Below are 16632 nucleotides of genomic sequence, written 5' to 3'. Positions count from 1 at the left end.
GTGCAACGTGGTAGACAGGCAGTGACCACAGGAAACGGTCAAAACAAAGTCTCTTTAATGTTCAACGTAGTCACAAACGGAAAATAAATGGTATTCTCCGGATCGCAGCCGTGAATCAAGACAGTCTGTATCCGGGACCAGTTGCCGTGGGCGACTGCACCACTGTTCCACGCTGCCAGGCCTTTTGGCTTCCCTTGGCTCCGCTTTACTTCACACCAGCTGAGCTCTGCAGAGCCACTTGCTCTGCAAGTTTGCAAACCTAGACTGACACATTCAACCCTTTGCTGCAGGGTTTTTAAAATGGAATCTGTGGCCATGGGCCACTTGTAAGACCCGGCCTGGGGGGAGCTAAATGCCCCACTACCATCCTGTAGTTCGCTCCAAAAATAAAAGCTCATGGCGGGTTTTCTTAAATCTGCCTTGGGCAAATAGATTGCCCAAGACCAAACTTTTATTTTGCACTGCAATCACAGCTATGCCTGTGACTGCAATGCACTCCAGCGGTCTCGATACAGTTCTATGCCCATCCTGGTGGCAACATAGCGACCCTCGCATATAACAGCTGTCACTACCTCACAAGGGTTTCTCCATATTGAACACTCCCTAATTGTTGAAGGGTTCCTTGTAGAGATGAGCGGGTCGTTTTGTGGGACTACAATTCAGCTTTCAAGTCAGTGGTATATGCCAGCTAGGTAGGAATCCCATGAATCTCTTACCCTCTCGACGTCTCCGGCAAAACCTTTGATTAACCAGGGTTGGATCGATGTCATCTGTGCACCATATTGTAAGATGACATTGTGCCAGCCCTAACAATTTAAATGCTGTGCCGGGTACACCAGAAGGTAAGAGATTTGCGGGTGTCTAACTGTCAGGTGCCACTGACCTTGACGCTGGACCAGAGTCCTATGAATCAATCCTCTCCTCTCTAGCTCCTTGACTTGATCATGAAGTGTCAGCCAGTTGTGGGACCATTAGTGATCAGCTGAGATCTGATTGTTGTATTAATACCCCCCGTGGCTTCTATACTGATCCCAAATTCTCTGTATTGTAGGACCACTCATGAGAACATGGCAAGTGGCCATGAAGATCTGATCGGCATTCCATTTCCGAACCACAGCAGCGACATCCTATGTGGACTCAATCAGCAGCGACATGACGGCTTCCTCTGTGACGTCATCCTTATCATCCAGGACCAAGAGTACCGCACGCACAGATCTGTTCTAGCCGCCTGCAGCAAATATTTTAAGAAGCTTTTCACCACAGGATCCGTTGTCGAACAACCGTACATTTACGAGATTGACTTTGTTAAACCCGAAGCTTTTTCTGCCATATTGGAATTCGCCTACACGTCCACGCTCACGATCACCACGTCCAATGTCAAACACATCCTGGATGCCGCTGAGATGTTAGAGATCCAATGTGTTATCAATGTCTGCCTTGAAATCCTAGAGGCACCAAGAGATGGGGATGAGGAAGAGGAGGAGAAGGAAGAAGATGATGACGATGATGATGAAGAGGAGGATGAAGATGACACAAAAGACTTTGTGAATGAGGAGAACCAAATGGATATTCAGGAAAGCAGCTGCAACCAAAGCCCTTCTGCATCCGATCATACGGAAGAACCCTACCGAGGATCTCAGAAGGACTTACCCACCCAATACTCTTCCACCCATAATTCTTCTGGCCACCAAAGTGCTGTCAAGGACTTCTCCATCAAATCTTTGTTAAGTGAAGACTCCCATCCTAAAAACACCAAGTCAGACAAAAGACCGACCATTTCTCATTTTGTCCCAGGGTTCTTTCCGCAGCTTTGGAATGGAGATCTCGCTGCCTTTTCCCAACTCCAAGAACCGCAGGTCGATATCGGACCGCTCAATCTCGTGATCAAAGATAAAAAAATTAAGGAGGAGGAGAACAATGAGATACCAACCCTTCCCTTCTCCGCTGATTTTTTCAAAGAGATGATCCTGGATCATTCCTCTAAACATTTTGGGCAAATAAAGGCGGAAATGGACTACAGTGCCTACCTTAGCTTTCTCAGTGCTGCTCACCTGGGTATGTTTCCACCATGGCCTTTGGAAGAAGAGAGGAAAATAAAGCCAAAGGCTTCCCAACAATGTCCGATCTGTCATAAGGTCATCATGGGAGCCGGAAAACTTCCAAGACACATGAGGACACACACTGGAGAGAAGCCATACATCTGCACCATCTGCGAGGTCCGATTCACCAGGTTAGAAGCTAGCAAAAAATACCAACTTCATTACTTATGTACCAATACTTACTTGATTGTATCATAGAAAATGTATAAAATTTAGCTGATCGGGGGCATCACAGCTTGGAGGGGGTAAAGTATGCAAGTAGCATTTTATAGAAACGGGAAACATTCTTCATTCTTGTATTGTATTTTCCTTTATCTGATGGGGTATGGAGCTAATAAATAATTAGATCCGTACCTTTAAACAACAGTCACACATCTCAAGGTCAGTTTTGAGAATTAATTTAGAAAGTTCAGCAATTCCCATGTATACAGGGGCAGCAGAAGCACATATACAGTCAGCAAAGAACTAGTGCCATCTAGTGGTCAACTAATGTATTGTTTCCAAACTTTTTTTTTTTTTTTTTTTTTTTTTTTTACTGTTGTGCATTTTGGTTAGCTTTTTGTCCCCGATAAATCCTTTGCCTCTTATTTTTTAAAGTAATATAACATAACCAATTAATTTACATTTTCTCCTTTAAGTTTTCAGGTTTTTACTCCTGTTTTTCAATTATGCCTACGGTAATTCTTCTTTTAGGGTATGTGCACACGTCAGGATTTTTAGCGTTTTTTTTGCGGAATTTCGCTATAAAAACGCTATAATTCCGCATTAAAAACGCTAAAATTATGCATCCTATCATTTAGAATGCATTCCGGATTTTTTGTGCAGATGTAAGCGTTTTTTTCCGCAAAAAAAACGCTTACCGCTAAAAATCCGGACATGCTCTATCTTTTTCCGGAATTTTTGCAGATTTCTAAGCCAAAATGACATTCCGGGAAAAAAAAAAATCCGCAAGAATTCCGCAAAAAATCCGCGCAAAATCCGCGCAAAAAACGCACAATTTCCGCGAGAAATCTGCGCCAAAAAAAACGCGGATTTCTGGCAGAATTCTCAGGATTTGGTCAGGAAAAAATCCTGACGTGTGCACATACCCTTAATTTCAGCCTATTTTCTTAGTTCACTTTTTAAATTGACTATTTTTTTTCGTGACTTTGGGCTTTTTTTTTCCGAAAACTTTCAAAATTTGGGGTGAAAATGTATTCCGGTCTCCCTCCCCCTTGGAGTGCCCTTAGGATCAAGATTCATTATTTGCATTTTTTTTTTTAAGACCCTTTCCTTTTTATTGTCTTTTGGTATTAGTTGCTCGTTTTAGGGACAAATTCTTTAAAACGGCACAGGTGGTTCATATATTTTGTGTAGAGTCAAAAATGGTCTTTCTTCTGCCTTGAATGGTTTTTGCAAACTTTACAGCGCAAAAAAAGTTGCACGTTTTGTAAAGTGTTGTACAAATGCGCCAAAAAATGTACGCACTCAAAAAGAAGCCGGGGGGAGACTGGAGAGAAGTTGCAACAAATTTTGCAATTTTTAAAAAAATTGTTCATAAAGAATCAGTCGAAAACATCTGTAATTGCTAAATTACAGTCACAAAGCGGAAAAACAAGCGAAAAACAACAACAGGTTTATAGACTTAATAAAGGCACAAAAAAATAACAAAATGGATGGAAAAAAAAGGTTCAAAACAAGACAAAAAACAGGAGCAAAAGCAATGATGTATCCAGAACCTATATATACCAGCAGTTTTGTTTTGTTTTTGCTCGATTTTTGTGACATTTTGCTAAATGTGTCAGTCATCTTTGTGACATGACGTCGTTTCACTACTGGCTGATCAAAAGTCACACCAAGGACGCTGGAAGGTAAGAGATTTGTGTCCAGCTCTTAACATTGACCTCAGCACTGGATTGGTTCATGGGACTCATATATACAGTTTAGCCCATGGAGGATTGCTTCATCCCAAATAGTGTGATGTATTGGGTCTCTGCGATTCCATTTCTTACCAATATTAAGATCTGAAAACAGGCACAGTATATAAAAGAACTTTTCATTATACACTCCTCAACATTGAAATTGCAACACCAAGGGTCATGCATTGATGGAAATAACCGGATGGAGAGGTTAGCTATATCCAAATGATAAAAAAAAGGAAACAAAACTTTTAAAACTTCTTGTTGTATTAAATCTGGAGTATAAGCCACATGCAGAAATCCCGACACTTTCAGCCTCGGCTGCTATCAATGGTCATCTGCGGGAGGTTCTGCCACTGAAAGCGCTTGGGCAAATCATCAAGATCCACTGCTGGCAGCTCCTGTGTAATCACTGATCAATGATGTCCAGGAATGCTTAATGGGAGACAAGTCTGGAGACGCTGCAGCCATTGGAGCATGTTTAAGCCACGCAGGCTGCTCACAGTAAAAAGCAATAACATGAATCCAGCTAAGTACATTATGCCACCTCAGACCATTTACCTGGGAGTAGGACCGGTGTGATGTTACCTCTTCATGGCATTGCCCATGTGGTCTCCAGATCAATCTCCAGCCATCATTGTGTCCAAGACAAAAGCGGGACTCATGGCTGAAAAGGACAGACCTCCCATTTCTGCCCCCATTGCATTCTTGCTCTACATCCTGAGGTCAGTGGACATCATCTGTACCCTGACATTTGCTTTGTAGCCCCATATGATGCAAACACCTTCTGACAGTTTGTGTAGAGACTGTCTAACACCTTAATCTTGTTATTTCCCTAGCACTACAGAATGGCTCAATCATGGAAACAGTGGTGCAGCCATTTCTCGAAAGTGCCCCAAGAGCCATTTTTCAACCCAACAACGCCAGGCCGCATGTTGTTGGTGCTACTGTGAGCAGCCTTCATGGCCTAAATGCACTTCCATGGCTGCAGCGTCTCCGGACTTGTCTCCCATCGAGCACGTCTGGGACGTCATTGGTCGGTGATTACACAGGAGCTGCCAGCAGTGGATTTTGATGATTTGCCCAAATGCATTCAGCGCCACAGAACCTGCCTCCAATGACCATTAATAACCTCACTGCTTGCAGTCGAGGCTGTAAATGCCGGGATTTCTGCATGTGACTCATACTCCAGACTGAAGACAATGAGAGAGAATACATTGAAAATGTTGTTTCCATTTTTCCATCATTTGCTCATCAGTAACCTGTCTATCCCTCCTGTGATTTCTATCATTCCTGCACTTTTCTTTCTTAGTGATGCAATTTCAATGATGCGGAGTTGATATTGTAAGCACAGCATTTACAAGCTCTTTGCTTTAGAGTTTCCAAGTGCTATGCCGAAGCAGGCCATGTCGCTGGATCTGGGCAGCTTCCGTGCCCCTGAGCTCCTCCAATTCTACCTCTGTTAGCAGCATGCGAGAAAGCACAATTCAGGAGGTCAATCTTCAGTAGTGTACTGCCCCCGGGAAGCAGGAGACTGGGAGGTTGAGTAGTGTTGTGCTCCTGAACAAAGAACATGAGACCACTCCTTTAAGAGTTAAAATGCCACAACTACATCGCTTTTCTTCTTTAGCTCACTTGTCAGCTTTGCTGTGTAGACCATGACAAAATAAGCGGAGTCATCTCATTAACATTAAGGGGGTGGAACAAAGGATGGCAGCTATTTTTTATGGTGGGAGGACTAGATAAACTAAAAAAAGTAATAATATAAATGGAGGTAAGATCATGTATGCAACTCCCCTGTCTCTCCCTAATCTCTTGGGAGAGGCTGTACACCTATACATTCTGGAGACTATGATAATCTAGGACATTGCTCGCATTAATTGCAGCTGCCATAAAGCATGATTTCATGCTGCACAGTCTATACCGAAAACACAGGAGGGATGTGCTGCCGAATGCCCTGATAGAAGTCCTCACACTCTACAGTTCTGGACTGCGCATACTCCTCTGATACATATATATGGTCTCCATCAGGTGCATGATCCGAAACATGGACTCATGTGCCAGCCAACCATATTAGCACATAGCTTATATCATTTTACACCTTGTATATATTTATAAAGCCGCAGCTTTTGGTGTGAGCAGAACATAAAATTTGCAACTTTTCTGGTGGCTTGATAAATTTATAGACCACATTTTGGCACAAACCTACACTTCCTCATAGCATATGTCACAGTCGGGTGACCCAGCACCAGGGGCTCCTTCCCTGTCCTTAAGACTAGGGGGCACCCTACTCCCCGGGATACTACTGATTGGGGAAGATGTCGGGGCCTCCACCCTTGCCTTATCTCTTGTTAGACCTCTGTATGTTCTCTTTCCCCACACAGGGAAAAGGAGGCGCTACTGTGCACCGTAGTACTCCAACACAACAAACAAGGCAACACAAACAAAGGTTAACACAAAACTCTAGACATCCAAAATATTCACTCACATGTAACAGAGGAATGCACCGGGGTGCGGAGGTACGGGAATAAACAAAAATAGAGGAGTATAAGGAATTACCACGCATACAAACCAAGCAACAGTCACTGATAACTCCTCAACTCTCCTTCTCATATGTGCTCCTCTCCCACCATTAGCCATGCAGCAAACGCTAGCTCTGGCAAGGATTAGAATCAGAGCCCAGATTATAAAGGGAAAAGGAGTGGCTAACCGAGCAACTGTGAACACAGGGATTTCCAACATGGCCGAATAAACACATTTAAAATGAAGGAGAAGTGCTTCTTTTCAGCGCTGGTCTTCTGGCTCCACACTGTTGGGGTAACCCCGTGACAGCATAGATATTCCACACATAATAAATTTAGTGCAAATGGCTGCACTTGTTGAGAGCCGGAGATGAGTATCGTCACCTGTCCATTCATTCTTTGTCTGGATGCACTGGGCACCTCATCAGACCACCATGCTGGAGATACATGTCCTCTGGATATGCCATGAATGCATTCTTTCAAACTTTTCAGAATTGGGCATTTTCTGGCCATGTCTTCTTCATAAATTGCCCACACCCCCTTCTTGTCTTTTCAGTCTTTCTTTGAAAGTGCTGCAAGTATTTTCTGTGAGATTTCAGGAGGATTTTGGGGCTCCTGGCAAATTTGCATTATACAGTATGGAGCACTGTGGGGCCATTATACAGTATGGAGCACTGTGTGGCCATTATATTGTATGCAGCACCTTGTGGGGCCATTATACAGTATGGAGCATCATGTGGGGCCATTATACATTATGGAGCACTGTGTGGCCATTATACAGTATGGAGCATCATGTGGGGCCATTATGCATTATGGAGCACTGTGTGGCCATTATACAGTATGGAGCATCATGTGTGGCCATTATACAGTATGGAGCATCATGTGCGGCCATTATACAGTATGGAGCATCATGTGGGGCCATTATACAGTATGGAGCAATGTGTGGCCATTATACAGTATGGAGCATCATGTGCGGCCATTATACAGTATGGAGCATCATGTGGGGCCATTATACCTTATGGAGCATCATGTGTGGCCATTATACAGTATGGAGCATCATGTGTGGCAATTATACAGTATGGAGCACTGTGTGGCCATTATACAGTATGGAGCATCATGTGTGGCCTTTATACAGTATGGAGCACTGTGTGGCCATTATACATTATGGAGCATTATGTGTGGCCATTATACAGTATGGAGCATCATGTGGGGCCATTATACAGTATGGAGCATCATGTGTGGCAATTATACAGTATGGAGCACTGTGTGGCCATTATACATTATGGAGCACTGTGTGGCCATATTTTTTTCTGTTTATAATTATTGTTTATGAAACAGTGTGATCAGCAGTGCTAAATGGGTGTGGTTGGGGCGTGGATATGGGTCTGTCTAGTTGTAAATGGGTGTGGTCAAGGCGTGGTCAAAAAATTGCCGTGGTGCGCTGCGCGCACCGCTACCTTTGTCCCTCTTCACCTTCTTCAAAAGTTGGGAGGTATGCCTTAAATATACACAGAGTCCCCAAGTCTGTATGGTGCCAGAATCAGGAAAGTTAGGAAAGACGTATTACACACAGACTGAAATCTATAATTAAAAAGGAATCTGTCGGTCGATACTTGCCGCCTGAACCATGCATGATTGCAGCCCGGTGTTTTTTCTCTGAATTGTTTTGGCATTTTAGGGAAAACACAGTGCAATAATCCTCACATTGCTGTAGTTGATTGACAGGTGTCTCCCATGTGTGTACATAAGGAGAGAGCTGTCAATCATCTGGAGTGATGCCAGGAAAGGCCGGCCAGAGGAGGAGCCAGACCAGTCCAATTTCTCCTCATGGTCTCCAGACAGATCTTTACCCCAGATCTGGAACGTTTTCTGGCTGTTTTGCAGTCGGGTTCTGTTTCATGTGGCCTGTGGTTTGGGCATCTTGAATCGACTGGTACTTTACTAAAGGGAATCGATTTCTTGACCCATCAAGACTGGTAATCCAGCAATAAAATGTAATAATTTCACTAGACCAGAAGATGGACAAAAACAAACAGGAAATTCCTCTGCCCTGTAATCCCGAATATTTTCTCATGTCCTACTGGAAAATAAAATTAAAGGAATTTTACTATCCATTCCCTATTGATCTGCCCTGTAATCGGTGACACACATAATGACCGTCTACCATCACCGGCTGGGTCATATGAAGCCTTTATTGTGGTCGGCGACTATATTCTGGATGTAGATGACAGACAGGTAATGTCGTCTTGCTTTTTTTTTTTAGAACTTTCTGATTCAAATGTTATAGAAATCGCATCGCTTCTGTTAAAGAGTAAATTCACTACATGTCATAGTGGTAGTGACCAGTGGGGTCATCGCATCCGTAAGCTCAGATCTGCTCATCTCGAACACCCCATCCAGTGGCGTACAGTGGATTCCCAGCAACCAGGGCAAAGCAAGTTTTTTGCAGAGTGCAGCAGTCGATATATATTTGCCATCAGCTGCTGCCCTCTGCATAGGCAGCAATCAGGATGACAAAGCTCATGTATGTATCCTGAGAGCTTTGTCATCTCAGCCGCTGCTTTTGCAGAGCGTAACAGCTGATGACATCTTGACTGCTGCGCTCTGCATGGGGGGCAATGCTGGGCAGGCCGCTCTAAGAAGACGTAGTGCTTACCGCACACAACTCATTTCATAATGGTGTGAAATCTTGCACCCCTATAGATTTTGGCACTCAGAGCCATTGACCCTGTTCCCCCTCTCCACATAAAGCTGCTGGGCGCCACAGGTGAAGTTGTGTTATTAAGTTCAGTCTTGGCATGTTCTTCAGGATTATGGGTTAAAGTGGGTGACAACCCTTATGGGAGCTGAAAGGCGGCCATGTTAGTTGTCACAAATGTAAACTGCAACAACAAGGCCCCCATAGAAACTATACCTGGATAATATGCGGCTCGGAATGGAATAATTATAACTAAATCTCTTTAGAACACTGTATGATCTATTTGGCACATTAAAAAAAAATAACTTAGCTACTCATTATACACCGTATATTGTAAATCAGGGTGATGCTAGGGTCCCAAAGAGATGAAGTTTGAAGTGTTTTATCTCCTTATACTCTCCCACCCCCCCAGAACTTAAAATATACATATATAATTATGATATAGCACAACTGCTGCTATAAAAAAAGCTAAATATTACCTACATACTATATCACAATCTTCAGAGACCAGTAATAGCAAAAATGACCACTATACAAGGGCCAAATAATACCACTACACAATGGTCACTACAGAACAAAATATATTACCAATACTACCACTGTATACCTACAACTCCATTCAATAATGGCCTTTCAGTGCCCCCTTCAATTAATAATTTCCCTTGAAAATAATAGGGACTCGAGCGTCCCCTTAAAGTAATAATGTTTCCTGTGTGCTGACTCAATGCCCTGCTAAAATAAAAATAATCCATGAGTGCCACTTCAAGTAATAATGGCCACTTGTAAAAAATACTATGCGTGCCCCCATGAAAGTCATAATGGCCTCTGAGTTCCCCATTCAAGTGAGTGCCCCCCTCAAGTAATAATGCTTTGCGTGCTCCTTGAGATAATAATGCCCCCTGATTGCCCCGTTCAAATAATAATGCCCCCTGAGTGAGTCCCATTTCGAGTATTGCCACCATTTTTCCACAACCTCCACTAAAAATAAAGCTTATACTCTACTAAACACATCCCTCGATGATCCACAGAAACTGAGTCTTCTTCAGCTCCGCTCACGGGAGAGGGTCTGCGCAGGTGGCGCAATGCTGTGATGTAGTTGCGCCGCCGCCAGCAAGGACTGGTTGGGCAGGGAGTGTATGGCTCTCTATACTGCCACATGATCGGACTGTATCGGCATCGTGTTGACACCTATACAAGTTCAAAATGGAGCTCACTGGAGATTCAGGGCAATAGGTAAAAAGTCCAGGGCTCGTGCCAGGGCCAGTGGCTAGTGACACCAGTGCTGTAAATAGATATGAGCTAGATTTGATGTAAATTTGGAATTGTATGATACGTGTCAGGCAAGAAAATAAACAAATATCTTATTCTTTCAGGCAGGATAAGCTGAAGATTCACATGCGGAAACACACCGGGGAGCGGCCATATTTGTGCATCCACTGCAATGCTAAATTTGTCCATAACTACGACCTCAAGAATCACATGCGCATCCACACAGGAATCCGGCCGTACCAGTGCGAGTTCTGCTACAAGAGCTTCACCAGGTCCGACCACCTCCACCGTCACATCAAGAGACAGAGCTGTAGGATGTCCAGGCCCAGAAGAGGCAGGAAGCCGGCCTACTGGAGAACCTCCAGTCTACTGTTTGCCCACAACAACTGTCCTGAAGATGAGGCCTTTGCTATGATACCACCAGGTCTAGAAAGCGGTGGCAATCACAGGCCTAATGGGACCATTGGTGTACCGGGGCCAAGCCCAAAACATCTACTTGAAGAACCTAAAAACCTTCTTAATTTACAAGGATTGGACAATCAATATGAAGACTCTAACCTAAAACTCCTGGAGAGAACGCGTTTGGAGTCGGACAGACTTTACGCGTTTTCTTTGGCGCACAATGAGAATATCTCCCCTCAGCCGTTCTTTGTAGGAGCAGGTGATCCTTGGAATATGACACTGAATCATGCTCCTCTTTCTGATACTAGTAACTAGATAAAAAAAATATTGGCTTTAAAAGGGGCACCACTTCATGGAGGCGGCCATGTTGTATAGTGTACCGATCTACTAATGACGTGGGGTTAAAGTGCAGCTCTTGATTGGCTGCACTCTTCGGACACAAGCAATGGCTGCCATTAGCATTGACCAGGTGGCTGGTCCACATCAACAAACCAACATGCACGCCATTTTATCCTTTGTAGAATATTTTCTTCCTTTTTTTTCCATGAGAACTATATAATTGTATGGAAACTGACAGTCGACGAATCATTCCAAAGAAGCACAGACACGATATATATGTATAGTGTGACTATATGTATATACGAGTATAAAGTTCATTTATGCATGTAAACTTCTTCTTGTAGTAAACTTTTTGACACTTGGTAAAGACCTGAATTTGTAATTCATGCTCTGAAAGAGCAAAAAAATTATTTTAAAATTGGGTAGAGTATTAAATCCACCCTCCAGGTTTACAACTATACAAAGGCTTTAGAATAATGGCGCATGTTGCTGCAGGTAGGTGTTGTGGAAGAGGGTTTTCTATGGACGGCAGAGACTAAAGTGTTCAGGCCCCAATACAAATCTATAAGTGGGTCCTACTGCTACCACATGCCCCTTATAATACTGGTGGCCTTTGGGCCTCCTAAGGTCCGGGTGCGACTGCTGCCTCTGCCACTAGTTACGCCCCTGGCCAGAGGTGTAGCTTCCGTCATCACAGGAGAATGGCCCTGCAGTCACTTCCCGTCTCTTCTATTACCATCCCGAAACAGGACATCATCCGGGGATGGCGCCGCAGTTACTTTCCGCAGCTTTATTCATCGCCGTTCACTGATTGTGTCATGTTTCGAAGGGGTTGTTGGAGGGGAGGTGCAAGAGAAATGCTCTAAACTTTGGTACTCGCCACTGGCATAACTTGAAGCTCTCCAACCGTGCCCCCAACTAATCCTCAACTAATAGAGGCCTTTAATAGTAATAGTCTCTTATATGGAGGAAAAAAAAATACATTTTAGGTCCCCTAGTCTCTAGGGCCTGGATGCGATTGCAACCCCAGCGCCTATTGTAGTTACATCCCTGATGCCCACATCTTCAGTGGCCGTCGCCGAACTTCTGTCTCTGCCACAGTCCCTGCTTGTGACATGCTGTCTTTCCCTGAAATGAGATGTCAGGAGGGTGCGGTGATAGAAGTAGGGTAAGTGACAGAAGTGCCGCCTGATAACTATATGTTAGAGGGAGGTGATGATAACTTTAGGAAAGCACTGCTATCACTCACCCTGCTTTCATCACCGCACCCTGATGACTTCTCATTTCAGCGAAAGAGATGGCGGTGTCAGAAGCAGGGTGTATAGCAGGGGCTAACAATACTGCTGAAGATGTGGGACGCAAAGTGTGGCCACTCATATAGCACCCGGCCGACACAGGACATCAGGGGGTTAGTTACGAAACCGTGATACATAACCGCAGCAGTGCCCGCCGATGATGTCTTGTTCCAGAAGAGTGATGGAAGGTGCGGAGAAGTGACTGCAGGGCCATCCTCCTGTGATACCCTGTTTTGACACTCCCCTCAAACGAAACATCACAGGAGGAAAAGAAAAATATGACTGCTATAGGGAATAGCTGTATAGGGAGAGTAGTAGGGAATTTTATAATAAAGCAAATTGCAAATGTGACTACGGTAAGATAGATATTTATAAAGGGCGCAATACAGTAGATATCGAACCACCAATTTAATGTGAGGAATATAGGGAAATAAAATTATTAAAATATATTTCCAGTTATAAAAAAAAAAAGAAAAAAAAATGTTTAACCCATTTCAGGTCACAACTTCTCCTGCCGATTGTCCTCTCCAGGTAGTGAGATCATGTCTGGATGGGCAGGCATATATTTTCCTCCATTCGTGGGACATTTGTTTCAGAAGTGAATCATCCTCCAATATATAGCACTTATGTACAATGCATTTTTTGGAAAAATTGACACGACCACTACAGCTTGCATTCAGATTTATGAGTCTCTATGGCAACAGACAACAAACCCTGTGTAGTCAGATCTCGAGGTCACACTCACTTCCATCTCTTCTCGACTTCCTATTAATCTACCAAATTTGTGTGAAGAAGAACTGGAATAGAGGAAGGACATGACTGTGGGCTCAGACTACAGAGAATTTGATGTCTGCTTCTACAGACATGCATAGAGATGAAACGGTAGGAACTTTTTCATGAAAACATGGTGGGAAAGGTTGAGCCTGATCCATAGAACCAAAGTCACCAAAAATCTCCTAGGTGAAGAGGCCAGTAATCATCTAAGTCATAGAAATTACAAATTGGTCTGATCAGGCCCTTGGGAAGATTATATTCATCTTCTCACTCTTTACTAGAAAAAAAAATCACCCTCCAGATGTGACAATCAGATGCCAGATCACCTTTCTACTTGGTGCAATGGCTGATAACATGAAGAAAAGATCCTGTTTCCTTTCTCTCAGGGTTACCAAGGGTAAGCAAATAGGAGGCTGTGATCATTAAGAGAGGTGATCACATGAAAACAAGTTCCTGTATAATCTCCACTGGGATCCCTTGGAGGTTGTACAGGGGGTGGAGAGATGAGATTAACAGGCTGTGATTAGTTAGGTGGTGATAACACGAGGAAAGGTTTCCGAGAAAGGTGATAAAATGTCCAAAATACAAGTTATTGTTTAAAGGGAACTGATTCATGCTGTCCGAATCATGACTCAAAGTTTGGCTATGCTATTACAGCCGTGTTTGTTTTACTCGGAAACTCTGCAACATTTCTGAAAAAATCAGACTTTGAAGAGCCGTTCTGGGACTATATCTTTGCTGACCTGACCAACGCAGGTCCCCAGCAGCTTCTCCACACCCCAATCTCTTTGATTGACAGGTTTCTCTCCAGACAGTTTTCTCGGAAATACTGCAGCATTTCGAGCAGAACGAATTAGGTAACATGTTCCTTTAAAAGTTACTTAAGATTATCTTGTGCGGGCTTTTCCCTAATTTCTATGATTTTTTTTCCCCTTTTTAATAAATACTGATTCTGTTCTAATTTGTTGTCCTTGTATCAATTCTTACATGGAGACTTTAAGGAGGAGCTTTGTCATCCGCTCACTGTCGTCCTCTGTGGAACTCATTTTTCTTGAGATTTGATATCTTAAAGTGGATCTGTCACCAGATTCTACAATCCAAACAGCACACGTTATTAATAGCTATTAGACCTGATGAGGCCGATGTACTTACTCTATAAGGATGGCTGTGATATCAGTAGGAGCATTTTATGAATCCAGCTAAAGAGGGACAGAGCTCATGAGTCCAGAGTCTTCTGTCTCTACCCACCCAGCCTGACTGCAGCTTGTACTGAGCAGCGAAAAGTCGCCGCAGCAGAGGGGAGAACATCGAGGAGCTGTTAATTAGGCCACGTTCACGCATTCAGTATTTGCTCAGTGTTTTACATGAGTATTTGTAGCCAAAACCAGGAGTGGAACAATCAGGAAAAGTATAATAGAAACACATCACCACTTCTGTATTTATCACCCACTCCTGGTTTTGTCTTACAAATACTGGTGTAAAATACTGACCAAATACTGAACATGTGAACGTGGCCTTAGGCAAAAATGTAATCAAAAAGGATTATACAGTTATAAAAGTACTCCCGAAGAAGCATTGCGAAACGCGCGTCGGGGCAGAGGGACGCCGAGGTATTTTCACGTGGCTGACTGCAAAGTACATTTTTAACCATATGTTATCCACTATATGCATGCCATTTTTCAGTAGTGTACTGGTGGTTAGATTATTACGGGAACAAGCACTGACTTACCCGTATAATTCTATAGAGTAACATCTACATCTCACCACCACGTATACCTAGAGATAATAGTTATACACTAACTTATAGTACATTTAGGCTTTTCATAAGTGGTAAATGGCTTAACATTCTTGCTATTGGTCAGCCTGATTTTTGAAATAACCTATGGCAGTATAGTCCCTTGTTTTTGGATTTTGTACCCTTCTTCACATGTAGTAATTGGTTGTTTTTTACATCTTTTATGTGATTTTTGTTAATAAAATAATGGTTTTTACACAAGTACCATAGTAGAGATCATTTTACTTATTGGTCACGCTAAATGTGAGATAGCAAGTTTTTGGTGGTACAGTACCCTCCAAATGGAAGCGACTTTAGTAGTATCAGATTGAGCAATTGTTTGTGAATGTATAAGTTATAAAAGTAAACGCAGTAGAATATAGAACAGAACGGCACTGGAGCTAAGACGTCTTCAAACAAGTAGGACTAGTAGTGGGCAGCTGTGTATTCAGGCGTCACAATCATAAAGGGTAATGGTGCTCAGCATTAGAATCCAGCAAGTGATCCGTATGCAATAAAAAAGAAGAGAATAATGCGGCACTCACCCCGACTTGGCTGTGAAGATTGTGATCTTTATTGAAGAAAAAATGGAAATTACATCCGTCAGGACATCAGGTATGGGAGAGGGTGCGGTATAGGAGCACGGACGACGGCCGTTTCGCACACACAGGTGCTTCGATGGGTCCGGGTAGTAGATTACAATACGTCATTTCCTTATAAAGGATATATGACGTCTAAGCGTTATCCAAAAGCGTGAACTTAATCAACAAAACAAAGTGAAACAAATGTGACTGTGACCTAATACATAATAATAATCTACATGCAGACTGACAATTTATCTGGAGAATACAATAATCTTATACTCATATCATTATTTACAGCAATCATCTGAAAAAACCACTATTAACATTTGGACATACTCTCTAGCTTTTTAAAGAAATTTTTATAAGAATATTCACCTACATGTTATAAAAAATCCAATTCAAATAGGTTCTGTTACTCATTTGGTAACTGATTTTATTTCTTGTAAAAGCAAGTTTGTTATTTATGTTTTGTATTGCCCGTGCCTATATTTTTATATAGGCAAAACAATTAGACCGTTGATTATGCGTTTTAAAGAACATTATAACTCTATTAAGTCCGGAAAGGGGTGTTTGAGATTAATTCAGCACATAAGAGAGAAACATGACGCTAATCCAGACTCACTCAGCTTTGCTTAAAAAGAAAAAAGAGCAGCGTTCATACCAGGTGAAGTCGTGTCCAAAGAGGTCTTTATTCAGCCATACAAAGAGATACAACGTTTCGGCCGGGTTGGCCTTTGTCAAGTATACAAAACATCCACAGTGGCCATCTTAAATAGTGTGGAACCAATGAAGGAACCAATCACTATCAAGGGGCGGCCTTTATTAAATCCCAATAAAATCGCATATGAGACATGCATATTATATATAACATTATAAAATCAAGCAGTTAATAACCAATCACCGCCTTATCATATAGAAATCTATAATAATTCTAGAAGGAACACACAGGGAACATAATAACAAATCGAACGTCCAATC

The 16632-nt window shown here is 42.7% G+C and overlaps 1 protein-coding gene across 4 annotated transcripts in view; it reads left to right on the top strand.

Moving 5' to 3' along the window:
* The window catches only part of ZBTB7C (zinc finger and BTB domain containing 7C), a 69790-nt gene extending 55533 nt beyond the window's left edge, over window positions 1–14257 (top strand). For all 4 annotated transcript variants that reach the window (XM_069746594.1, XM_069746611.1, XM_069746619.1 and 1 more), the window contains 2 exons: window positions 1052–2230; window positions 10591–14257. In XM_069746594.1, the coding sequence (XP_069602695.1) occupies window positions 1052–2230; window positions 10591–11203 (1792 nt within the window). In that variant the 3' untranslated portion in view covers window positions 11204–14257. The remainder of the gene's footprint in view (window positions 1–1051; window positions 2231–10590) is intronic.
* The last annotated feature ends 2375 nt before the right edge of the window (window positions 14258–16632 follow it).

This window comes from Ranitomeya imitator, chromosome 1, assembly GCF_032444005.1.
Source record: "Ranitomeya imitator isolate aRanImi1 chromosome 1, aRanImi1.pri, whole genome shotgun sequence".
NCBI classification, from domain to species: domain Eukaryota; kingdom Metazoa; phylum Chordata; class Amphibia; order Anura; family Dendrobatidae; genus Ranitomeya; species Ranitomeya imitator.
The sequence above is the reverse complement of the archived record's forward strand: the minus strand, read 5'-3'. Positions and strand labels throughout refer to the sequence as shown.